Raw genomic sequence first — 26,338 nt, forward strand, 5'->3', positions numbered from 1 at the left:
CTTTGCTGCTGCTGGCGGCGGAGGAAGAGCAGCTTGAAAGCAGCCCTTTCGGGGTGCTTGTTCTTCCTCTGCTGCTGCTGCCACTGCCACCACCACCAGGTTTGTGGTGTGGTGAACCGGCTTATACTCAAGTCTATGTTTTCCCAGTTTTTTGTGCTAAAATTAGGTGCCTCAGCTTATATTTGGGTCTGCTTATACTCGAGTATATACAGTACTTACCCCTGAATTATAAGCTTCATAGCATGTCATTTCCCAAAGAATCTCAATTTGTGATTAGGATTTTTTTTAATATATCCTAAACTTGTTTGCTAATCAGAAGCACTTTAATATCAAATGAGTTGGACCATTCTAATAAATTTATTCATTTATTCAGTGGTTTCCCCCCTAGAAAAATAGGTGTTGGTACTCACCATGAAGTTGTTACAGTAAATGCCACACTTTTTAACAAAAAAAGGAAAAAGAAAAAGAAAGAGGTGCCAGTACTGCAAACCCTTGAGTGCCTCCTAAAAAAGAACTGCATTTATTAAATAAAGAAAAGACTGTTTAACTATAACCCTCCTAACGAATTAGTAGTCCCACCTGAAACAAATGCCAACATGCAAATGTCACAAGCACAAAAGATTTGGAGGAAGCTGAGTGGAATCACAGTGGAGCATAGTGTAGGCATAAATACAGATGCACAGGTTAATGGGGAAACATCTGTGCTATACTGCTTTGCCTTAAATGTCTCCTTCAATGTTTGTTCAATAAATGTCCCATTCTTGGTTTTCCAAAACTGGTAACCATGCACAGATGCCTGTGATGATGGTAAACATATGCACCCCATAAATATACAGGATAATTGTTTTAAAAACTGCTTATTTTTAAAAGGCTTCTCTATTTTTGTGTCTCTTGCAATATATTCCTCAAGCTATTATCTTGTACTTCTGGCCCCTCCTTAAAATATTACATATGTCTAAAGCTCCCTAATCTCATTTTGTATAATTTTCTACTGGCACCTGATTTGTATTTACCACATTGATTCCATAATGCTGGCTTGTGGTTTTCAGACTGTCTACATTTCAGCCATGCAAAAACCAGAAGTTTATACAGTCACACATACACACACCCCTTTCTATCCAGGCAAGCAAGATGAATTGTCATAGTTCAAGGTCACATTTGAGTTACACAAAAGCATTTGGGTGTACAGCAGAGCTTGGAATGGATGTGACTTGGGGAGAAGGAATGTGGCCTGAGAAGAGTTACAAGGGTCAGACAGAGAGCCCCAGGAAGCACAGTTGCCACGGGGACGGCGGCGCAGGGGGAGGAGACCCGCACGGCTAGGGCAGCGCGCAGGGGGAGGGGAGCGGGCCGGAGGCGGGCGAGGGGGGCCGCGATCCCGCGCGCCGCGAACATGGCCTCCTTCCCCGCGGGCCCCGCCGAGCCCCCCGGCCGGGGAGGGCGGCGCGCCCCCGCCGCCGGAGGAGAGCAGAGGCAGGAGGAGGAGGACGAAGGCGCTGCCGAGGAGGCGCGACAACTTCTGCCAACTTCGCGCCCGCCCCGTCGCCGCAGGCTCCTCCCGGCCGAGAGCCAGAGGACGGCGGCGGAGCAGGAGGAGGAGGATCGGGTTTGGCGACGGCTGCTGCGTCCTCTCCAAGCGCGGGGCTGGCCTCCGCCGCGCCCGATCCTCCGCGCTCGCCCGCTTCTCGGCGGAGCAGGTCTCGTGCGGGTGCGAGGCGCTGCTGCAGGCGGGCGACCCCGGCCGGCTGGGCCGCTTCCTGGGCTCGCTGCCGCCCGACGCCGAGACGCCGTGCGACTTGCCCGCCTCCCTCCCACGGCACACCAGGCAACGTCTCGCGGCACAATAGTGTGCCGCGGAACACCGGTTGGGAAACACTGCTTTAGGAAACAAGCAACCACCAAGACTGACTCACAACACCATATTTCTTTAACTTTACTGTTTGGGATATTTATGGTTATACAGTGGTATGAACTTAATTAGTTTCGGAGGTCCGTTCTTAACCCGAAACCATTCTTAACCTGAGGCACGTTTTCACTAATGGGGCCACCTGCTGCCACTGCGCCACCAGCGCACGATTTCTGTTCTCATCCTGAGTCTAAGTTCTCAACCCGAGGTACTACTTCCAGGTTAGCAGAGTTTGTAACTTGAATTGTTTGTAAGCCAAAGTGTTTGTAACCCGAGGTACCATTGTACTGTACAACTTCCATCATAGATTAAGATCAGTTATAACATAGGACTTTCTTTGAGCTGTCTGATAGCAATCTCTTCTTTGTATTTTCTTCAAAAAAGAGACACCTTCAGATATTGAATAGTTAAAGATGAAGACTAAAATTCAGGCTTCCTTATGCCAATTCTAGACCATTGCTGTTTCCTGACTCCCATCCATTTTATCAGGACATGCACAGAATTTCCTGCTGAAATGAAACAGAAGGCTGCACAACTGCAATACCTACCTCATTAATTGCCCTTAACACCTTTTATTAGGGAGGGACAATAACTCAAAAGTTGAAAGCATGCTTTGCATGCAGAAAGTCCTATGTTCAATCCCAGCCATTTCCAGTTAAAAGGATCAGGCAGCAGGGCTGGGAGAGGGACCACTACTGGTCACAATAAATAATACTGGACGAGATACACAGATAGGCTGACCTGGTATAAAGCAACTCCTCATGTTGCTATTAGAATGAATTGTGAAACCTGTGTTCCATTGTTGGGACAGTCTTAGGTTTATAAATATTCTGGACCTTCTCTGTCAGACATAGGTGCTCAGAACAAGCATTACATTCATATTATTTCTATAGAGCATGTGGTTTTGCTCTATGTCTTCAGATAGATAGATCCTATGGTAAGGAAGGGACAATATGAGCTCATTCTCATTCAAGACACATGCAGAGCGAAGACTATGCAAAGAACAATGACATGACAATTGCAAGGGGGGATGACAAAAGTGGTTCCTCATAGGAGATTTTAGGAATAAGAACAAGAGCCTGCATGAAACACCAACATAGAATGCAGAAAGTTAAACAAATCCATTCTTCTTCAGTAACTAAAGAAGGTTTGAAATCCTGCTGTAGCTAGAGTCTTACATTCAGATGTGGACAGGCCATGAAGTAATAATATGAGACCCTGCATTACAATGCTGAGAATCATAACTGATTGAGTTAAAAATGCATTAACAGTTTACCATTATATTCTTCTGTAGTACAAACAGCCAAACTTCATCCCATGACATAACCCTAAAGCAAATCTTCTGTATGTTGATTGACTCACAATGTCTGTTGTTGACATAAAACAGCAGCTTAGCTTTTGAACATCTTTCACAAAAGCTCATATGCCTCCATTGCCAGTTGATAAAACTATCAATTTCTTCTCAAATGTTTGATGTGCATTTAATTCTATGGTGCAAGGTGTCTTTATTAACTTCTTGAAAATATTTTAATGAAAGACAGAAAGAAATCAGTGGTACAATGGACAATTATCCTAACAAGCATTTGAGAGAGAGAGAGGTGGATGGGAAGAGCATTCAGAATGAGTTGAGACAGGTGTGAAGGACCCAAAGGTATAAACGGAAGGGACATCTGGAGTGAGACTTGGCTTGACCATAGCTGCAGGTTTGAAGACAGAAATTTATATTGTCTTCAGTCCCTGCCTCAGTCATTGTTTGTAGGCCTGCCATATTACAAGGCAGGGATAACCCACCACTATTATCCTTCTCCCAAATACTTATTTCCCAAAATAAAAACCACATTCTGCAGAGAAATCCATTCACAACTTGTGCTTAACACTGTACTCCACCTCCCTTTCTGTATATAGCTTATTCAGTATTTCAGTAATCCTTAGGACTAACAGTCCTAAGGCTTTTAGTTCGCTTAATAAATATACATTCTCTCTACTCCAAAAATTGTTTAAGTATGACCAAGTGATAACTCTGCGGGGTCTATACTTAAAGTTGACTTTCTATGAGTTGTTACCAGTGCTGGGTTGTAACCATGTTGCAGATTTATGTTTAAACATACTTCTTGAATACCCCCACCTACCACACTTTTGGCTGCTTTTAAAAAATGTGCTAAGGTATAATGTGAATGATGATTATGTAAAACAATGGAATTGCTTGTATAATTGCCCGCAGTATATCCTTCATTTAGTCTTTATGGCACAGATGCAGTTATACCTACCATTCTATAGGACTTAACTGTACTCAGTGTGTACAAACCAGCTAACATGGGAAAAGCCTGAAGACAGCAATCATGTAAAAATATATTTAGGAAGAGAAGCAGTAATATCATGTTCCATTATTTCTGAAGAGAAAGAAAAGGTTAGGGCATGATTATGCCCCCAGTATTTATTTGTCTTTAAAACAAAGAAACTGTCACACAACATATGAATTCAAGGCATCAAAAGAACAAATACAAAATGTTGGTCAGGAGCACCTGAGGTGTACTTGACCATAAAATACTTATTTCATCATTCTCTGTAAAATGATGTCACTTCATAAGACAAACACCACACGGTTTCTAAAACATGAGAACAGCCTGTAGTGATGAAATCTATGCAGGTTGAATAATTTATCCCTTCAATGCCAATTTGAGATATGGGATAGAAGAAAGTAATTCAAAGCAGTAAGAAGAAACACAAGAAAACAAACATGGTTCACAGAAGTAATGCCCTTTTTCAGAATACCAAGTCTCTCTGTCCTGAAGGAAGGAAACAATTTTGATGATAATCAATACCTGCAGAAGCTCACAAAGCAACTGAGAAAGGTCAGAGCCTATACTATCCACACAGCCTTCTTTATAACTTGCTTTCTTCTTGATGCTTACTGATAATGCAATAATAACTTATTTATAGGGAACATTTTGTTGGAAAATCATATGTGAAGAGGAACTGCAGGACCCAAAGGGATTTTTCTTGTTTTCAAGTCACTGATAATGCTTTGATCAGAATAAAAGAAGTTAGTTTCTTCTGCTAACATTGATTGTCTGCCCCCCCCTTTACAAAATCTTTCATACATCACAATGACTTTTAAAAACCCAGAACACGTGAAACAAGTACAGTGGTAGCTCAGTTTAAGAACAGTCCTGTTACGAACAATTCGGTTTACGAACTCCGCAAAACAGGAAGTAGTGTCCCGGTTTGCGAACTTTACCTTGGTCTAAGAATGGAATCTGAATGGTGGAAGGGCACCGGCAGAGGGAGGCCTGATTAGGGAAAGTATGCCTCGGTTTAAGAATGGATTCGGTTTAAGGACGGACTTCTGGAACAGATTAGGTTCATAAATCGAGGTACCACTGTATTTGGTTACATTTTATTATTTGTCTATTGGGGTAGGGATGGTAAGTTTCCTTGAAATTTCCTTTGAAGATTATTCAATCTATTTAGGCAACTTTTCACCAGCCTTGGAAGTTTATTTCATTTAATGTAATAAACACTGAACATATTGATTTCATTCTTATATAATGAAAACAGTCTATTTTAAGTGAATAAGACTGTGTTTGTGTGAAAAATTCAGAGACCAGGCAATACACCAGACTTAGGGTAAAGCAATTTGGGGTTTCTAGTTGGGCCAAGAGATTGCAAAGCTATCCTGAGCTGATGTAGACCATACATTAACTGCCAAGGCTGAGCATTGAAGCTGCTTCCAAAAACCAGCCAGCACAATGTTAATCCTAGTAGTAAAAGAAGCTTGCAAATATCAACACCAGTCATCTTTGTAGCACTGCAATCTTGTTTTCTATTTTGTGCAAGGTGTGTGTCACTTACAGAACTCAAACCATAGATATCATCTGAAAGGAGGTTTTGATGGATATCAGACAATCACATGGGTCAGTACTGCCATCTGGCATCAAAGGCAAGAGATGTCCAGAGTTGAAGAGTATGCAGCTACTTCCTATCCTCACTTGCTGAGATGTTATGGTGAAGAATATTAGACTTTAGGCCCAAATTGAAGCCTTATGCAGAAAAGATAGCAGCTGTTGCACAATCATGTTATATGGAAAAAAAACTTTGAGAAGGACACAGTGGGGAAATATGGACTACAAGCTTTCATAAATCCTGTTTGAAGATGGCCGATGTGACGTTGTAATAGTAGCAACCACTTCAGGACATTCATATCTCTGCTCAATGTTCCACTTGGATTGCACAGATTATGCTTGACCCAGCTGAAAAGAAGGCAGGATTCTGCCTGAAGATGGAAGATTTCACTGTAGAGCTGTCAGTGTGAATGAGCACTGATGGAAGTAGAGAAGGGCAAGGCACACTGCCCACAACTCAAGCCAATTAATGCTGTGGGCAGATTCCATCAGAGTCCATAAACTGTGGGTAAACTTTCCCTAGCAGGGGAGCTCTCCAGCAGGATTGTTCCTGGATCTTGGCACAGACACCCTTGTGGAGATTCTGGAGACATGTCAACCAACGAAAATATTTGTGGAATGGTCAAAGGAGCTTGTACCAGGTATTGGAAATGTGTGACTGGAACAGCAATAGGAACTACTGAAGCTTAAAAGTGTGGTGATAAGCCCAAGGTACAATCTGGGTGGTTAATACAAAGAGACTCTGGGCTCTCACCAGAAGTGTCACATCTGCAGAAGGCTTTTGCAACAGTGAACAAGCCATTTCCCAAATGGTCACAATATGTTCTGGAGAAAAAGAAAAATGATGGCAATGTGTCCAGAATGGCATTCAGGTATATATGCTGCCTCATAATCAGGTGGTTCTTTTCCATGTGTGTGTTGTTGTTGTTTTTAGAAACCTGTGGTCCCTCAGGGCTGAAAGAGATTCAAATATAGTTTGAAGCATGATGAAAAGTGTTCACTTGTACCAATAGACCAGTGGTTTTCAAAGGATGTGTCAAGAGAGGATGGCAAGTATGGAGGAGAGATTCAAGGACAATCAAAGAAATATTTAAACATTTCAATGTGTTGCCAAAGTGTCAAAAATGGCCCTCAGGTGTAGATACGGACTCACAGCCAGGTGGCTCTTTTCAATGTTTTTTTTTAGAAATCCGTAGTACCTCCAAACTGAAAGTGTGATTCGAAGTATGATGAAAAGCGTTCACCTGTACCCTTTGCAGCCGAGGTAGACTGGCCAGGTTTTCCCCCAGAAGCTGACTACAGATGTCACTGGAATGGCTGTCTGTTCAAGGATGGGTGGAATAGGCAAGCATCATGGGCCCTACCAAAGGGGTGTCTCCATGGAAAAGGTTGTGATATATTGAGTAAAGAGAAGATAGGGCTTCTGATCTGAGTGACAGTAGTTAGAATAGACTTGTGCTTCTCCCGGGGCCTACCAAGATCTTGAAGGCCTTGTCTCCAAACAGGTTAGTTCCCAAATACAAAGCTATAAATAAGTTTATTCTGGATGTATTATCTGCATCCCAATGGCAAAGCCAGAGGATTTGACATGTAACAACATCATCAGCCATTGAGTGGGCAGTAAAGTGTGTGGCATCCAGGGTTACATCTTGCATGAAAGCGGCTGCTCAATGAAGTTGCAGCAAGGCTTTTCAAACCTGCTCTGGTTCTTGATATTGATCACTCAACAGTTCATCATTAGGAGATGATGAACTAAGGACATCACTGTAGCCAGTTTTGACACTAAACTGCATATATAGTTGGAAAGGGGGACTACATATTCCTTTCCCCTTACTCACTTACAGCTATCAATGCAATCTAGCCCCTATGCCAGGGACCAGCAGCAATCTGGTGAGTGTGTGATGGTGGCAGGGAAGGGGGGGGGAGAGGCTGACCCAGGAGAGGGGCCTAGCAATTTTGGGGGTTTGGTGTCACCCATAAGGCAGGAGGCAGGGTAGGAGGAATAGAAAGGGTCAAAGCAGTCAGATATGGAGGTGGGGGCACAGGTTGTGTTGGAAGTGGAGGAAGAGGCTGTTTGGGTGAGTGGCAGGCTGGTCAAATCACTGCAATCTCCTGTCTCCTAGAACTAGGAGAGGCTTGAAGAGGGAAGCACAGTGACAATTTCCATGCAGAAAAAAAATCTCCAGTTGCTTGAGCACACTCCATCAGACAAAGGAACATAAGCTCGGTGGAGCTTCAAGTGCTCCACTGGGCACAAGCCAAGAAAAGTTAATACCATCTATGGAGATGCTAGAAGTATGTGTCCATGTGTATCTGGTGCTGTAAGTGTGTGCTTTTGTCAAAAAAGAATTAACAGTCGGCTGTTTGCCTTCCTTGACTGGGTGTGCTCAAGACACCCCCATGAGTGGAAGAACAAAGAAGTTACAACCATGGCTTGCAAACGTGAAGGAAAAGAATGCCTGTTCCTTTGGTCAACTGATTTGTCCCAGAGAGTGTTCTAATGTGGTAACACAATGGACAAACCAATCATAAATATGTTGCAGCACAGCAGTTAATAGTAGTTAACCTCGGACTACAGATGTGTACTACCTCCCAACCAACAAACCATGCCTCGTTTTTATAAAAGTGTCAAGTATCTTTGAGTACCTCCAATTACTTGATTTCAAATTATTTTTATATTCATCTATCAAAATTAAAGCACAGAAAACAAACACACTTTTTTCTGGATGATACTTCTTTGTCATGAATGTGTTGGTGGTGATTTCCAGTTATAACAGATTTGTAAAAATACAATAAAAATATGTTCTGTTTTCTTAAAATCCTATGGTTAAGAATTTACAATAAAATAAAATTGCATGTAGTGAAATTATACTCTGAGAACTGTTTACATTACAGACGCTTCAGGTTACAGACTCCGCTAACCCAGAAATAGTACCTCGGGTTAAGAACTTTGCTTCAGGATGAGAACAGAAATCGCACGGTGGCGTGGCGGCAGTGGAAGGCCCCATTAGCTAAAGTGGTACCTCAGATTAAGAACAGTTTCAGGTTAAGAACGGACCTCCAGAAAGAATTAAGTTCTTAACCCGAGATACCACTGTAGTTACGCAAAAGATTAAGGCTTGCTGCTGGCAATATGGATCAACATGCTCAGCAAATGGCTGAGCAGTATTGATAATTCTAGGCTATTTGAATACCCCCTGAAGGCAAGCATCATATTCTGGGCCATGTTTTTTTCATCCACCCCTTATGATGCACTTAATTACAACAACCCACAGGCAGCCACTGGGCAAAACATAAGCAAGAGTCCAATCTAAGATGAGTGAAAGTGAGAAATGGTTGGTGGGAAATTTCTGTCTCACAGATAATTCTATACACATGTATGAGACAGCCATGAAAAACAAACAAACCATGATCCACTTGAAAAATGTACTGGCATTCAAAACTAGGAAAAATCTCCACACAACAGATTGCATTTTAAGACTTACAAGCAGATTTCAACTTATGGAAAGTGCTTTATTGCCTCTTCCTTTCCATCACAATACCTGGCAACACCCCTCCTCAAAATGCTACACCTGAAGTTGGGGATCAGACTATTTCCAGCCTGTCACTTTTACATATTTTTGTTCCTAAGTTTCCGTAACATTTTAGCATTTATTTGCAAAATTGTTTTTTGATATATATTTTTCAAATTATGAATCTCAAAAGGCATTTTTATACTTTTCCTCTGAATCGAGAACTACAGCTGGATGAACAAATGAATAGAAATCAATTGACCCACACCATAGAAGCGGAAAAGTTTTCATTTCTGCAAGCAGCTCTTTGAATCCAATTCAGCAGTTCTTGCATCATAAAGAGACTAGTGTGTGATATGAGGCTTACACACAGTTCCTGATGGGTCAGAGAGTTCCATGTTTTTCTTAAGCTCTACTTAAATCAATGGGGCTTAAGTGCATATTAAGTATACAGAACACTATTAGGCCGTGCTAAGAAGCAGCTAGTTGTTTATTACTGTCATCCTATCAGAGGCATCTAAAATTTTAAGTACCATAGTTTTTTAAACAGTTAAAGAATACCCCCTAGATAGGAGATATGGCACCTTATAAACTTTATGAAAACAAATCACTGTACATGGAAAAAAATTAACAAAAATTCCAGCTGCTAAATTAGAATATTGGTTAATAATCTGAACTAGTTTTATACTTGGCAACATTAAATCCATCTTAGTTATCTGTCTTCATTAACAGCATGTGCTAGAAACCATATATAATATAAAAGAACAAACTAAGAAAGAAATGCAGTTAAGTGTAGAAATAAATAAATTTATTTAAAAACGTAAGGGAGAGGGGGATACTCACCAAGAACAGTGTCCGGAATGCACTTATATCTCCAAAGAATTCCTCAACACTAACAGTTTTGGGATCGAAACAGAAGTAGTCCCCCAAATTGTCGTATAACTTGGTCATATTGTTGTGCATGTTAGATAACTTCTCGTACTGCTCTCTAGCACTCTTCGCAAAGCTGTACACTTAAAGTTAAGGAAGTTCAAATAAAATCAGTAGCAAAACAGTTTAAAATAAGATTGCTTTATCACTTAAATGCATTCCTCCTAATTACTGAATTTGTTAATTGATGATTTTATATAGAAACCATGCTTCACACATTCTAATATGCTTTAAGCACAATAAAATCCACCAGGCTATTGTTTTTTCACATGTGCCCAACATGACTTTACTTTCTATAGAACTGCTGATTGTATGGCCACGTATGCAGGTTGTGCTCCTTGAGTCTGGTCTTGACCAAAGTGTGAACACGGAACCTGCAAAGAATAAGGAAATAACATCACTTATAGAAACACATTTTTCCCATGAGATCAGCAGCAAGTCTAACCAGTTTATTGTGATTTACTTATTTTAAAGTGGTTTTACTTATAACACAACAAGAAAACAACACATAAGCCATGGTCAAAAAACAATGTAAAAGATTATCTGATTACTATGCAAAATAAATAAATAAATAAAAATTATTCCACATATAGTAATATACAGATAATAGCAGCTATCTACTGTCCTCTTCTTTTTGCCATTTTTCTTAGCTATCACAAGACATTAAAGCTCAATACATCTGGAACAAAAAGGCAGATGACCATCATTGGTTTAGATGGTTCCTATATTACATTTATCTATTCACACTTTGAAATCAGGTGCAGGGAAACTACCAGAATATGGTTGCAGGAAAGCATTTTTTTAACCATCAAAATGGTCAGATACAAATAGCACATTCATAAATAAGAAATATGGACTTAATTGCCTCTAATCCTACAACACTGCAGCTTTGACTATTTGGGGGCTATTTCAAACACAAGTAGGGAACCCTAAAAATTGTGGTAGAGCAATTAAATGTATACTTAATCCTCCCAGCAGAATAAGTAGCTTACAATATTTTAGAAGTGGGGGTGTTAGCAATACAAATATTTGTTCAAACACAGGATTTTTTTCAGTGCTGTTGGCTGAATATTAGTGTGCCTTCCCATGCAGTGAAGTAAAATTAAACAAGGAATGGCTTGCATTGTTCCAAGTGCCACTATTCTGTTATAGTAAGCACACTGCAGCTTTTTATTAGCAACTGAAGAGGACTGGAAATCAACCTGAGATCTACTTAACCTTCACAACAATTGCAGTTACAAATTGCATAATTGTTACCTAAAGCGGAAGGAAGCAATCTCACACAGAAGTTAGACTTTTAGAACAACGTGAAGGCAAATAAAGGTTAACATTCTATTAAGAGAGTAATTAAGGCATATTGCTCCCATTCTTCTGTTTCAAATTAAATAAATGTTTCATTTAATTATTTTTTTAAAAAAGTTGTTGAAAATGTAGCTTTTCATTTTAACCAACGGCAGGTTGAATGGTTGTGTTATAGTGGTGGCTTTAGCCTTGAACAAGCTGCTATTTGCAAGTGGCACACTGACTTTGGAAAGCTTTTCCGTATCAGGTGTGAGTTGCACCAACATTGACTGAGTTTCAGCAACAGGAAACAACTGGGCTGCTGACTCAAGCATTTGACTAAAGGGTGTTTCTCACCTGGTTAACATAGTTGTGTCTAAGTATATTGTTGTTTTTACTTAAGCTGCATTTAAATGAAATGTTCCTTTATTGTAATTTAATGCTGTATCTTACTCTGGGATTGTGTGAACAATGAATAATTTAAATAAATTAAGTGTTTGCTGCACACCGGTACTGCATTTTCCGTATTTCTGCCAATGTTCTTCTAGAGAGCACGCCAAATCTTTAAAAGTCAGGCCAATTTATGTATCTTTCTGTCTATAAAACTGCTGTTTAGATGTACACAACATAGAGACATCCAAATACAAAGCACACAGAAAGGGGATGCACCAGAGTTTTGCTACCTCATATTTTAGACTCGACCTGTCAAAGTTTTGGCTTCTGTTTTAAACCTTTTTAAGAATGTAATCTTGATGTGCTGTGAATAGAGTGATAAACTGTAGAGTCTTCCAGTGATATATTCTACTTATTGTTTTTAGGTAACTGATTTCTAATAAAAAATGAAGCACCTCTTAAAATCGTGTTTGGTGGGGCAATGGATCAAACATTCATAGTTCTTTTAACATAAAGAATTATAGACAAAGCATTGCAGAGAGAAATGGTAAAAAACACTTTTTAAAGTTGAAACTACAATAAGGTTTCAGACATAAAGGGGGGTTGAGACAAAATGAAGAGCAAATTATATATATCTGAGATCCAAAGAACTATGAACACAGCTCCAAGAGTCTAAGTGGGCTATGGACTTCTATTTCCTTCAAAGAGCTGTTCTGCACCACACCCCCATCATACCACAGGTTAACTTATTTTGAAACCCAGGAGAGCTTCAAAATCAGTCATGTAAGGTTGATGGACATAGACTAGAGAGATCTCGATTCAAAAATCTGCTCAGCCACAAAACTTACTAAGCTACCTCGGTGCAGTGCTTTTTACCTTAACCTAACCTGATGCATAGGATGGTTGATATGTTGAAGAAGTTTGGGAATGATAGAATAGAATAGAATAGAATAGAATAGATTCTTTATTGTCATTACACAAGTGCAACATTGCACAAGTGCAACGAAATTGGATGCCATCCCTTAAAAACAACAAAAGCAAAACAACAACAACCAAACAAACCACATTCCAGCCACACCCACACCAACACCCATCAAACTCCCAGGTCACACTATCGAGTTACAGCATTCAAAAAGGCCACAGCTCTTGGATAGAAACTGTTTTTCAGTCTATTTGTCCTTGACTTGATGTTTCTATATCTCCTGCCAGAAGGCAGTAGTGCAAACAGACTGTGTCCCGGGTGAGATGAATCCTGCAGGATGTTGTTTGTTTTCCTAAGACAACGGGAACCGTACAGTTCTTCCAAAGATGGGAGAGGATGACCAATAATCCTTTGGGCTGTGGTTATGACCTTCTGGAGCACCTTCCTCTCCCTAGCTGTACAACTGGAGAACCAAGCACAAATACAGTATGTAAGAATGCTCTCTATGGAGCCTCGGTAGAAGGACACCAGCAGTCTCTCACTCAGATTGTTCTTCTTTAAAAGTCTGAGGAAATAAATTCTCTGCTGGGCCTTCTTCACCAGAGCAGTGGTATTTGCGCTCCAAGTCATGCCCTGATCGATAGTTACTCCCAAAAACCTGAATTCCGCCACCCTCTCCACCCGTTCCCCGTTGATATACAAGGGCTGAATGTCCGCCTTTTTCCCCCTGTAATCCACCACCAATTCCTTGGTCTTAGCCGTATTAAGAGCCAGATTGTTCTCTCCACACCAAACACAGAGCCGCTCCACCTCGTCCCGATAGGCGGACTCATCCCCTCCTGAAATGAGCCCTACCACCGTAGTGTCATCAGCAAACTTGATGATTTTGTTGCTGGAATAGATGGCTGTACAGTCATACGTATAGAGAGCATAGAGCAGGGGACTCAACACACAACCCTGTGGTGAGCCGGTGTTAAGGCTAAGGGCTGTGGACATATGTGACCCTACTCTAACCCTCTGAGAACGTTCTGACAAAAAATCCAAAACCCAGAGACAGGTGGAGTTGGAGAGTCCAATCGCCTCTAGCTTGGACACCAGTCTATGGGGGAGGATAGTGTTAAAAGCAGAGCTAAAATCCACAAACAGCAGCCTCACATAACTCCCCGGCTGCTCCAGATGGGACAGAGCAGCATGGAGAGTGGTGGTGATAGCGTCTTCTGTGGATCTATTTGCCCTGTATGCAAACTGGTAGTTGTCAAAAGTTGATGGAAGACAGGAAATAATGTGACGGCGCACACGGTGGAAACCATGTACACTGCTCTGCACTGGGTAGGGAAAATAACTTTCTCGGTGGCTAAAAGTGTCAAAAAAATCCATAAAACCTATAACACAACACAAGACTTAGAAAACAAACAACCTTTAATGCAAGATACAGAAATGCATCTAAACTATATAATAATGTTGTCTCTCTTGACTGCTAAGATGCATGCAAGTGAGGTTTCCATTATTCAGCTGTCAAGGAACTCCCATTTCAAAATGTCGAGTGCCTACTGCATTTGTCTTTTCCCTGTGGAGGAACTGTATGAGGGGATTTCACTTGCTCACTTTTATCCGACCTGCTTCCATCTTAAAGTGGCTGTCTTCTCATCTTATTAGCAGAAAGTAAAAGCCAACAGGCAGGGAAGCAAGCAAAATGTGAGTCAAGAGGAAGATGTGTAAAGGAACTGAGAGGAGGAAATTAAATGTTGTTGTTGTTGTTGTTATCATCATCCAGTAGCATCTTAGAGACCAACTAAGTTTGGCTCTCCCAGTTTGTTTTGGGCCCCACTCATCAAGCAGGCCACATGCTGGATCTGATCTTTGGGGCTGGCATAGATGTGATCATACTCCCCGCTGTGGAAGTGCCATGGTCCGATCACTACGCTTTGAAAGCCAAGATTGACTTCCCGCTCCTCCCCGGCTCGGGTGGCGAACCTATTTGGGCTTGTCCGCAAAAACTGATGGATCCTGATAGATTCCGACAAGCCTTGCGGAACCCTGCTCCTCCTGGCGACTCATTAGATGACCTTGTTGAGGACTGAAATAACTGGCTCTTGGCAGCCATTGATGAGATCGCGCCTAAGCGCCCTCTGCGACTCCGTCAAAACCGGGCCCCTTGGTTTACTGAGGAGCTCCGGAAAATGAAGCAGGATCTCAGACGGCTAGAGCGAGTATGGCGACGGACTCGTGACGGAGCCTCAAGAACATCTTATAGGATGCTTATGAAAGCCTATGAGATGGCTATGAAAGCTGCTAAGAAATCTTACTTTGCAGCTTCCCTTGCATCCGCTAGCTCTTGCCCGGCACAACTTTTTAGAATAATTAGGTCAATAACGTCCTTAGGAGGACAACCAAATTTAAGCACAAATTTGACCCACAGCTGTGAGGCATTCACGAGCTTTTTTGTGGAGAAAGTCCTGTTGCTCCACTGCGACCTCCCTGCCAATTTAGATACAGTGACTGAACTGGAGGCCCCTCGACTGACTTCAGGTCCAGTGTTGGACCATTTCGATCGGATACTCCCTACTGATGTGGATAGATTCCTCCAAGTTGGTAGGCCCACCACCTGCCTCCTTGATCCGTGCCCGTCTTGGCTGATTAGGGAGTGTCCAGATGTTGTGCGGACCCCCCTGGTTGAAATGATCAATTTGTCCCTTGACACGGGGACATTCCCAGGGGAACTGAAGGAAGCAGTGGTGTGTCCACTCTTAAAGAAAACTTCATTAGATCCCTTAGACCTATCCAATTACCGCCCAGTTTCAAATCTTCCATACCTGGGTAAGATAATTGAGAGAGCGGTTGCTGAACAGCTTGGTAGGTTTCTGGAGGAAACATCGGCATTAGATCCATTTCAGTCCGGTTTCCGTCCTGGTTTTGGGACGGAGATGGCTCTGGTTGCCCTAACAGATGATATCTGTAGACAACTGGATCGAGGCGGGTCAGGACTGCTGATCCTTTTAGATTTGTCAGCAGCCTTTGACATGGTCGATCATGATCTTCTGGACCACCGCCTCACAGACGTGGGGATATAGGGCATAGCCCGTAACTGGTTGTGCTCTTTTATCTCTGGTCGGGGACAGAGGGTGGCACTAGGGAGGGAAATGTCGTCGCACCACTCCTTGGTGTGTGGAGTGCCGCAGGGCGCAATTCTCTCCCCAATGCTTTTTAACATCTTTATGCGCCTCCTTGCCCAGATTATCCGGAGCTTTGGGCTGGGCTGTCACCAATATGCTGGTGACACTCAGCTCTATCTGCTGATGGATGGCCACACCGACTCAGCCCCGAACACACTGACCAGATGCTTGGAAGCTGTGGCTGGATGGTTTCGTGGGAGCCGATTGAAACTAAATCCTTCGAAGACAGAGGTCCTATGGCTAGGTCGGGATGGCATGGGGGTGAGGGACCAACTCCCTTCTCTTGCGGGGGCCCAATTAGTGCCATTGCCTTCCGTTAAGAGTTTGGGTGTAATCCTTGATGCCTCCCTTTCCATGGAGGCGCAAGTTACAGCAACAGCCAAGGCGACATTTTTCCACCTTCGCCGCATCAAGCAGCTGGTCCCTTACCTTTCCCGCCCCGACCTGGCCACAGTGATCCATGCAACGGTCATCTCCAGGCTTGACTACTGTAATTCGCTCTATGCGGGGCTGCCCTTGAAGCTGTCCCAGAAACATCTTGTTTTTATTATTGCTTGTAAGCCGCTCTGAGCCCGGTCTTGGCTGGGGAGGGCGGGGTATAGATATAAAATTATTATTATTATTATTAAGGTGCTACTGGACAATATTTTTATTTTTTATATATACTTCAGACCAACATGGCTACCTACCTGAATCTATGATTATGATGATGATAGATGTTGGCTGTTGCATATGGATTATCAGCCAGTCATATTACAATATGAAGATAATTTGTTGCCAACAAATTTTGTTTGACAAAAGTGTGTCTGATCTGTGACTGTACCTGGGTGTCCAGGTTTTGCTCCCTACCTCAATAGCCTTCTGCTAAGAAGTAAATTCTTCTCTTTTTAGAAGGCTTTTGGGCTGCAAAATCTTGCAGAGCATGGGTTTTTACATTATATAGATGTGTACCCATTAAAAACAAAAATGTGATTCTGCTCTCATTGTTTCCTCTTTGTCACAACATTGAGCTAGTTTACCCAAATTCATACTTTTGGAGACTTTTAATAAATATTTTAAAAGTTAGCAAGCTGGTGGAAGTTATTCCAGTTACTAAATTAAGTACGTGTAGAAAAGAGAGAAATGCTTTACAAAGCCTGAAAACAATGAAGATATGAATGGAATGACGTGGCGGGGGAGGGATATCTTTCACAGCAGGCAGCATACCATTGTCAGCATAGAGTATAAAGGACTAGGGACTAACCTGATGGAATAAATTGACACTGACACTGAAGTGAAGAGGGAAGTGACAAATGAACAGCTTCCAGAGAACAGCTGACATGACTAATTTAAAGGGAACATGTGAAAGAATTTTGAAGTTTTCTCCTTCATACCACATACTTCATAATACTATATGGAAGCTGCTGTTTTCTGAAGATTTTTTTTTAATAGTTCTCACTGGTCGCAATATGAATTAAAAAGACTTACAGAACAGCAGTAAGACTGCATGATACTATTATTAAAGAAGGGAAGTGTCATTTTCTAATATGCATATCCAAATATTGTTATTGACTCTGGATAAACCACCACTTACAAATCCATGAAAGCTCTGCAGACTTCTACCATTTCGTTTTTGTAGCTGAGTGGAACAGAAAGGGAAAGAGAAAACTCAATGAAAAGGGCAGTTGGACAACCACCTTTCTTTTGCTGGGAGAAGGCAACAAATAAGGACATAATTCTGCTAGAGCTGTAATTTGAAACATTTTATGTTTCAGCTAACACCTGTGCTTTGTTAATTTCCTTCATTTTTGCTGCATATTTGACAGTAAACACCACTATACAACTGGATGTTATTAATCACTGTGTGCTGCCAGTGGAGGGAAAAGAAAGAAAGGGGTTGGAAGAGGTTTGCAACTCGTGCAGAGCCGCTTCCCAATGAAAGAACCCCAAGCAATCATAGGGAACAAAGAACAACTTGCTATTTATAAATATAAAATACACTGCAGTAGCAGAGCAAAATAGCAGCAGAAGTAAATGTTTCTCTTTAAAAACCAAGGTTTGCTATAGTAACAACAACAAAAGCAACACAAACAAAAGATTGATCATTGACATGCATAGCATTATGAAGAAATGAAGTGACCTCGGCTATCTAGTTCTTTCATTAACAAAAATACATGAATATTCAGTAGGAAGAGTGGGAACAAAACAATTCAGTTTTCATAGGTCCTGTTCCTTGCAGAAATCACAAGGCTGATGTAGCACATATATGACATGTATAAATGTTTTATGTGCTTCACACAATTTACCTCAATCCTTTTTCAAAGATGTCATCCATTAATTCCAGATTGTGAGGCTTCGTAATCACCAGCAATTCTTACCAATAATTCCTCTCAACAGATTGTTAATTCATACAACTGTGCAATCTAATTGGCCCCTAGCTTGATGCAGTTGTCATTTGAGGTGTTTGCGGCAAGCACAAATTATTGTCTTGAATGCCAGAATATCATTTTAAAACAAATTGGCAAGCCTTGTCAAACCTTGACCCTAACAGTCGAATCATTTGTGAATGATAACTTGGAAGAAAGCACTACTGAATTTGAAGTGAGTTTCTCCAAATTAAGTATGGACAGGATCCTAGCCTAAACCATGTTAAACAGGACATGTTGATACACTGATATTTAGAACTGAACTGGCCACAGCAGTAATATAAACAGAGGCAAATAAAATAAACCTTGGACAGAAATTATCATTAGTGAGCTTTGATGCCCTTTTAAAAAAGTTTTTGAAGAAATAGCTATCACCCTGGAAGGGATTTTTTCTCATCTTTAGTGACAAAATTAGTGTAAATATGTAACAAGATAAGAAGAGCCTGCTGGATCAGGTCCATCTAGCCCAGTGTTCTGTTCTCACAGTGGCCAACCAGATGTCTCTGGGAAGTCTTCAAGCAGGACTTGAGCATAAAAGCAGTGTCTCTCCTTTGATTTCTAGCAACTTGTTTTCAGAAGCATTCCAAGTTTATGACCATCATTGCCTCCTGTGGGAGCAAGTTCCATTATCGAACTATGTGAAGATAGCTGTCTAAATGTAGCATATAACTAAAGGAAATCCAACAGAAGCAAAGTTGCACTATAAAGAACTTAAGGATACTGAATCAAACTGAAGCACCAAGTTTTCAGGTATCAGTGGTACAAAAAATTGTAAAGGAAAGGCAGACTGGAACAAAGGAGTCTTCAAGGCATATGTTTGAAGGTCTGTGCTAAAGGGGTGTTTTGTTGTGCCATAGGAAATTTCACAAACATGGGGCTACCACTGAGAAGGCCCTTTCCCGGAGTTCTAGCCATATCCATTGGCCACGACTTGCTGTTGAACTTTGGGACTAAAAGGCTTTGGGGGCAGGAATACCTTCAGATAGATAGAACAACAATTGAGTAAGAGTTTCCTTTACATTCCTCTTTTCATACATTACTGCAGAAACTCAGCATGACATTTATTGAAGCTTACTTAAACCTGATGCCTATTACCATTTTATAATGAAGACACATGAATAGACTATAACCCGTGTCCTTTCGGTTTAATTAATATTGAAGATTTTGCACATATTATTACATATTCTTCTTTCAATAATATACTGAAGGAACAATTTTCTAGTCAGAACAAAACCAAACACATTACGAATGTTATATTTCTTACACCTAGATTCTGTTCAGTTACTTATAAGTCCCACTGATACACAGAAAACTATATCTAAATGCCTGAATTTAGGACCAAAGCAGCAGACAGCCTCAAGATCCAGATATAAATTATCTGTGGTTGACAGCAATATCAGAAAGACAACCTTCAACCATGCAAGTAGACCTGCCCACTGAAATCATCTTCAGGGGCCCTCTTGTGTGCCCCCTAATCCTGGAAATACACTTGGTTGGGATCAGGGAAAGCATCTTTTTGGTCACCATGACTAGACTTTGTAGCTCTCTTTGAAAGGAAATGCAACTTGCCTCCAACAGACTCTTGTCTTTCAACATCTACATACATCCGCTGGGAGAGATCATCAGCGGGTGTGGGCTGGGTGTCCATCAGTATGCACATGATACCCAGGTCTACCTTTCTTTTAAATCAGAACCAGTGAAGGCGGTGAAGGTACTGTGCAAGTGTCTGGAGACAGTTGGAGGATGGATGGCAGCTAACAGGTTGAGGTTGAATCCTGACAAAACAGAAGAGTGGAATATATCTTTTTAAAAATTAAATAATTTCTTCCTCATCTGGCAATTTCCCCTTCATTGGCTTAAAATCTACTACTTCTTTATACCATTATGTACACCATTCAACGGAATATATGAAACCATACTAGAACAGAGATATTTCTATATGCTCATCTCAAATTTTCTACCTGTCATGCACAAATAAGCAAATATGCACCAATATCCATTTGAGAATGCTACCTCATACAAAGAATTGCAGGACTGACTTTGCCCCAGTGCTAATAAAGCAAGCATAATTTTTTACCTAAAATTAGACTTTGTACCTAACCAGATTTCATTAGAAATTACTTTCAAAGCAACTGCCACTAACTTTGGAAACAACTTTCATCATATATGGCTCACTAAGCTGTAGCACATAAGACTCCATGCCAAAAAAGGAAATAACAAATGAATTAGCTAGTAAGCTCATGGGAAACACTATGATATTGAAACTGCATTTGGTCTTAGCCAAAAGGCTGAGAAATAGTAATTCAGTGTTTGACACCCAAAAAAGGTTAACACACTGTGTTTAATGAAGGCACAATGAAAGTTTGTGCATCTCTCACTTCATAAATATCTAACCTTTTCTGGCCTTGCTGTAAAGCCTGGTTTACACATAAGTAAATAACACATTTACTTTGTTTACCCATTTTAAACCTTAATGTGCAAAGGTAAAATATTTTTGTGAACCCTGGTTTGTGCAGGAAGATTCAATAACTAAGAAAGATCAATGGATTTCAACTAAGAAACAAAGCAACTTGGACATCTGGGTTACTCCTAATGTAGCATCTAAAAAGTGATTCACAAAACTTCACCTGCAGTGATAGCCATTGGTTCCTGATTTCACTGTGAATGAGATCTATGAGTGTACACTTCACATGATTTGTTACAATACTGTTATGCATGTTGAAATTGGCTCTAGCAAATACTTAATTAAGAAAACTGACTGCAGTGGAAGACACCAATTATACCACTTTTTTCTGTCAGAAAGCGTTTTTCTGAAATCAAATAATTCTTTACACATTATCATGAAGATTCTACAAGACCAGTAAACTAAGCTTGGTGATAGAGAAATTGGCATTCATTGCATTGGTGTAAATCAGTCATGAAGGTAGAACGTGTTTCAATTTTTCTCTAAGAGGGCATAATCAAGAGTTTATTCATCTTACGATAAACATGAAGTTTGTTTGGAATGAGTTCAGCAACTCAGTCACGCCAATATAATCAGACCCCAGTTTCCCCTCCCCTCCTGCCCTTCTCTCCACTCCATGGGAAGATGAACATAGAGAGTAATAGAGTGGTATGTTAAATATCATGTATTCTGGCACATCCTTGCTTATGCTAAGCACCCGTTTAGTTTAGTTACAATTCTCAAGAATAGGTTCTGTTTAATTCTACTTGTGTAGTATGGCGGTCTGGATTAACACTGCTATTACTCCTAGAGATCCAAAGCAGCTCAAAAGATCGAAAAACTGCAACAATTTGGGAGATGAAACCACACAAAAAACTGCCAGCATAGAGAAATGGGGAGAAGGAGGGGGAGAGATGAATGAACATGCTGAAACACACGCACAAAATTCTAAAATATTGAACACAAAAAGGGTGACAGCCCTTGCAAAGAAAAAGAGGAAGTTCTCCCATACAACCCCCCCCCCCACTTTTTCCTTTGAAGGAAAAAGGAAGAGGAAAACAACAGAAAGAAAAGATATGAGCTGATCTAGAAGCAGGCGGGATGTCAGATCTTTCACAGGTGAGGAGAAGGCATCATGCCAGTTGAATTATGACAACAGGCCCTCTTTTATTTCTGCCAGGAATGTGCACCACCATCTTTATTATAGGACTTTTCTGATCAATTAGTGTCAAATCCAAAAATCTCAATAATAATAATAATAATAATAATAATAATAATAATAATAATAATACCCCACCCATCTGACTAGGTTGCCAAAGCCACTCAGGGTGGCTTCCAATATACAAAAGCGCAACAGAACAACACACATTAAAAGTTTCTCAATACAGGGCTGCCTTCAGATGCCTATGGAAGGTTGTATAATTATTTATTCCTTTGACATCTAATGGGTGTTCCACAGGGCAGACGCCACTACCAATAAGTCCCTCTGCCTAGTTCCCTGTAACTTCACACCTTACAATGAGGGAACCACCAGAAGGCCCTTGGAACTGGACCTCAGTGTCTGGGTTAAATGCTTGGGGTGGAGACGCTTCTTCAAGTATAAAGGGCTGAAGGTGTTTACAATTGTATTCATGTATCCAAAAGCATAGAAATAGTTAAAGCTTCTGTGCCATACCTTTTACGTTTGAGAAAGAAGTCTAGAATCTCTCCTTGTTAAGTAAGACAGCTTAACACAAATCAGACTGTACATCCAAAATGGGGAGCCTCTAGGAGGAGGAGGAGGAGGAGTTTGGATTTGATATCCCGCCTTTCACTCCCTTTAAGGAGTCTCAAAGCGGCTAACATTCTCCTTTCCCTTCCTCCCCCACAACAAACACTCTGTGAGGTGAGTGGGGCTGAGAGACTTCAAAGAAGTGTGACTGGCCCAAGGTCACCCAGCAGCTGCATGTGGAGGAGCGGAGGCGCGAACCCGGTTCCCCAGATTAGGAGACTACCGCTCTTAACTACTACACCACACTGGCTCTCTACACGTTGTTAGACTTTAACAGTCAACAGGCAGCAGCACCAGCCAGTGTGACCAATAGCCAGGACTGCAGGAATGCTGGAAGTTGAAGTCCAACAACATCTGAAACAACATCGCTGGTTCCTTGCTCTTGGTATAAAGGGACCCCTGAGCATTAGGTCCAGTCGTGGCCAACTCTGGAGTTGTGGCGCTCATCTCGCTTTACTGGCCGAGGGAGCCAGCGTACAGCTTCCGGGTCATGTGCCAGCATGACTAAGCCACTTCTGGCGAATCAGAGCAGCGCACAGAAACGCCGTTTACCTTTCCGCCAGAGTGGTACCTATTTATCTACTTGCACTTTGATGTGCTTTCGAACTGCTAGGTTGGCAGGAGCAGGGACCGAGCAACAAGAGCTCACCCCGTCGCGGGGATTCGAACCGCCGACCTTCTGATCAGCAAGTCCTAGGCTCTGTGGTTTAACCCACAGCGCCACCCGCTGTTCCTGATATACATCTAAATAATTACTGAAAATGTAAAAGGAAATATTTAAAACAGTTGATGTCCGCTGCCTCATCAAAATGTATAATTTAGTTAAGAGTACAAAGATGTACTCCATCCACGATTCAGATAGTTCCTTTAAATATTTCAAAGAGGTTGGGTGAACCCCAGAGGAACTTCATGGTGGGATCTACTTTCAGCTGTCATCCCAATCATGGTTGGGACTCTTTTTGCAGCTTAATCTCTAAAGAAGAATCACAAGCTAAGAAGGGTCAATGTGATGGCTGAAGTGCAGTGGTACAGACATTTGGTACATAATGTAGACTGCATGTAGATTGTCAGATAAGTGGTGGGTTGACAGCAAATTCTGACATTATAAAAACTCCATGATATCCGCTGACATAAAGGTACCCCCTGCCCGTACGGGCCAGTCTTGACAGACTCTGGGGTTGTGTGCCCATCTCACTTAAGAGGCCAGGGGCCAGCGCTGTCCGGAGGCACTTCCGGGTCACGTGGCCAGCATGACAAAGCTGCATCTGGCGAGCCAGCGCAGCACACGGAAACGCCGTTTACCTTCCCGCCAGTAAGCAGTCCCTATTTATCTACTTGCACCTGGGGGTGCTTTCGAACTGCTAGGTTGGCAGGCGCTGGGACCGAGCAACAGGAGCGCACCCCACCGCGGGGATGCGAACCGCCGACCTTTCGATCGGCAAGCCCTAGGCGCTGAGGCTTTTACCCACAGCGCCACCCACGTCCCACAAGTAGCTATGCCACAGAATGCTCACACTATCACTTCCCAGTGGGATTCTTTTCCTTTCGGACTAAAGTTGTTTTACTATATACCGTATTTTTCCATGTATAAGACTAGGTTTTTTCCCTAAAAAATAATGTCAAAAATTAGGGGGTGTCTTAAACACAGAGGGTGTTTAAGTGCCGAGGGTGGACTGGTGATTGGTTGTTGCAGCAAAAATATACATGGGGGCGTCTTACAGACGAAAAAATACGGTATATTTATATTATATAGAGAACAGTGTTCCCCCTCGGAAATTATCCAAACACACTCTTATTTTCAGTGTCCTCGCAACTTCATGATAATCGGCCTAGCATTTTTGTATTCAGCCAATTATTTCTGCAATGTAAAAAAGATTTTTCCTAGTTGGATAAACATTTTTATCTTAGAGCCATGCAGAAGCAGATTTCTGTGTAAGGTAGAAAAAGGGGTAATAAAAGATACCATGGTATCTGGAGGAAATCTGTGAAATCTGTCAGTTATCCATGTTCTATTTCCCTTTTTTCATATAAGGTTGAACAAGATTTTGAATATTACAAGATGGACAAATTATGCCTATTTAATGCCACCCACCTATAACAGGGAGCAAGATTGAAAAAGAAGTCAGAAGAGTTTAAACACGTACAGTTAAACAATGAATTACATCTCCAATATTTGAAGTTAAAAAGTAAGAACTGTATGAAACACTCTAATTTAAGAGTCTGGTGACCTTTTGGTACCAAGATATGAAAGAATAAAGATTGGATATGAAAACGTGGGTTTTGTTTCTTTTAGAAATAATTCTTCATCTCTGGAAAGTATAATATGGTAATTCACCATCATTCAAAGAAATAAAAAATACACTACAATTTAAGTACTTGTGATTTGCAGAGTTCATGCTATAAATGCTTTGGCCCTATTTTGGCAAAGAAACATTTTGTTTGATTCTTCCTTCAAAGATTTTCAGAAGAACCTTGTATAAAACATATCTACATTGGAAAACATATATATTTCCAATACTGCAGATAATAAAGCCTTTGTGGGAAATATTCTATTTTTTCTTCTTCTGAATATATACACCTTTGCCTTCTTTATCCTCTACAATAGACTCAAGTAAAGGCTATAACTAACGGGCAGTGCTCATGGTTTGCATTTATGAACCCACACAATTTCTATTTAATGAAAAACTCTTCTCTATTAATATTGCCAAGATGGCTGCATTGAGTCATTGACAAAATTTGGGTGAGATAGAAATATTTCAAATAAGACAACCATGACTACTGGTCTGTCTTTGTATAAGTAAATTTGCTATGACTCTACTTCCTATGAGCATTCATATGTGTTCAAAATAAGACATAGATCAAAGTTTGCATTTATATAAGCCAAAATTAAACAAGTTAAGAATAACCTTGCTGTATCAGGTCTGAGGCCCATCTAGTTCAGCACCATGTTTACATAGTGGCCTACAATATACCTATGGGAATCCTGCACACTGGACCCAAGGGCAACAGCATTCTCCACTTGTATGATTTCTAGAAACTAGTATTCATACGCATATTATCTCTGATACTGAAAGCAGCATTCTACCAACATTTTTCTCCATGCTTACACCTTTCACAAAAAAACGAGAAGCAAATATATGTGGCACCCCTTATAAAAAGACCAGTCCTACTGGCATCCTAAAATGCTGGTTCTATATTTTATAATATTTAGGAGAATCATAGAATTATAGAGTTGGAAGCGACCCTAGAGTCATCTAGTCTGATCCCTTGCAATGGTGGACTTTTAATTCTAAAATGCTCATGTTACTATTTATTTTCTTTATTAAGGAAAAATATAATTGTGCATATAATTCAAATGAACTTAATACCGGTTAAAATACAAAGATTTAGATTCATTAAAGTGTTCAGGCAGCCCATAAAATTTAAATTTCAGTTACTTTTCGTGGTGGCCTCAAATAAGTGTAATTTCTGTTTATGAACAAATTAGAAGACAACCTGCAAATATATAGCAGCAAAGAATTTATCAAACACAAAACATGGTAAGAATAATGGAACTCTGGTGTACTTTCCCTGGACAGTAGATTAGTAAAAAAATCTGCCACAATAAATAGAGAAAACGTCATCAGTAGAATATGGGTAGAACAAATAAATAAAATGCTTACTTATGATACAGCATGCAACTTAATATTGTGTTCTGCTT

The 26,338-nt window shown here is 40.9% G+C and overlaps 1 protein-coding gene across 7 annotated transcripts in view; it reads right to left on the bottom strand.

Moving 5' to 3' along the window:
* DIAPH2 (diaphanous related formin 2) overlaps nucleotides 1-26,338 on the bottom strand; it is a 348,598-nt gene that overhangs the window by 117,626 nt on the left and 204,634 nt on the right. For all 7 annotated transcript variants that reach the window (XM_077922409.1, XM_077922408.1, XM_077922407.1 and 4 more), the window contains one exon: nucleotides 10,164-10,327. In XM_077922409.1, the coding sequence (XP_077778535.1) occupies nucleotides 10,164-10,327 (164 nt within the window). The remainder of the gene's footprint in view (nucleotides 1-10,163; nucleotides 10,328-26,338) is intronic.

This window comes from Podarcis muralis, chromosome Z (assembly GCF_964188315.1).
Source record: "Podarcis muralis chromosome Z, rPodMur119.hap1.1, whole genome shotgun sequence".
In the NCBI taxonomy this organism is placed as follows: domain Eukaryota; kingdom Metazoa; phylum Chordata; class Lepidosauria; order Squamata; family Lacertidae; genus Podarcis; species Podarcis muralis.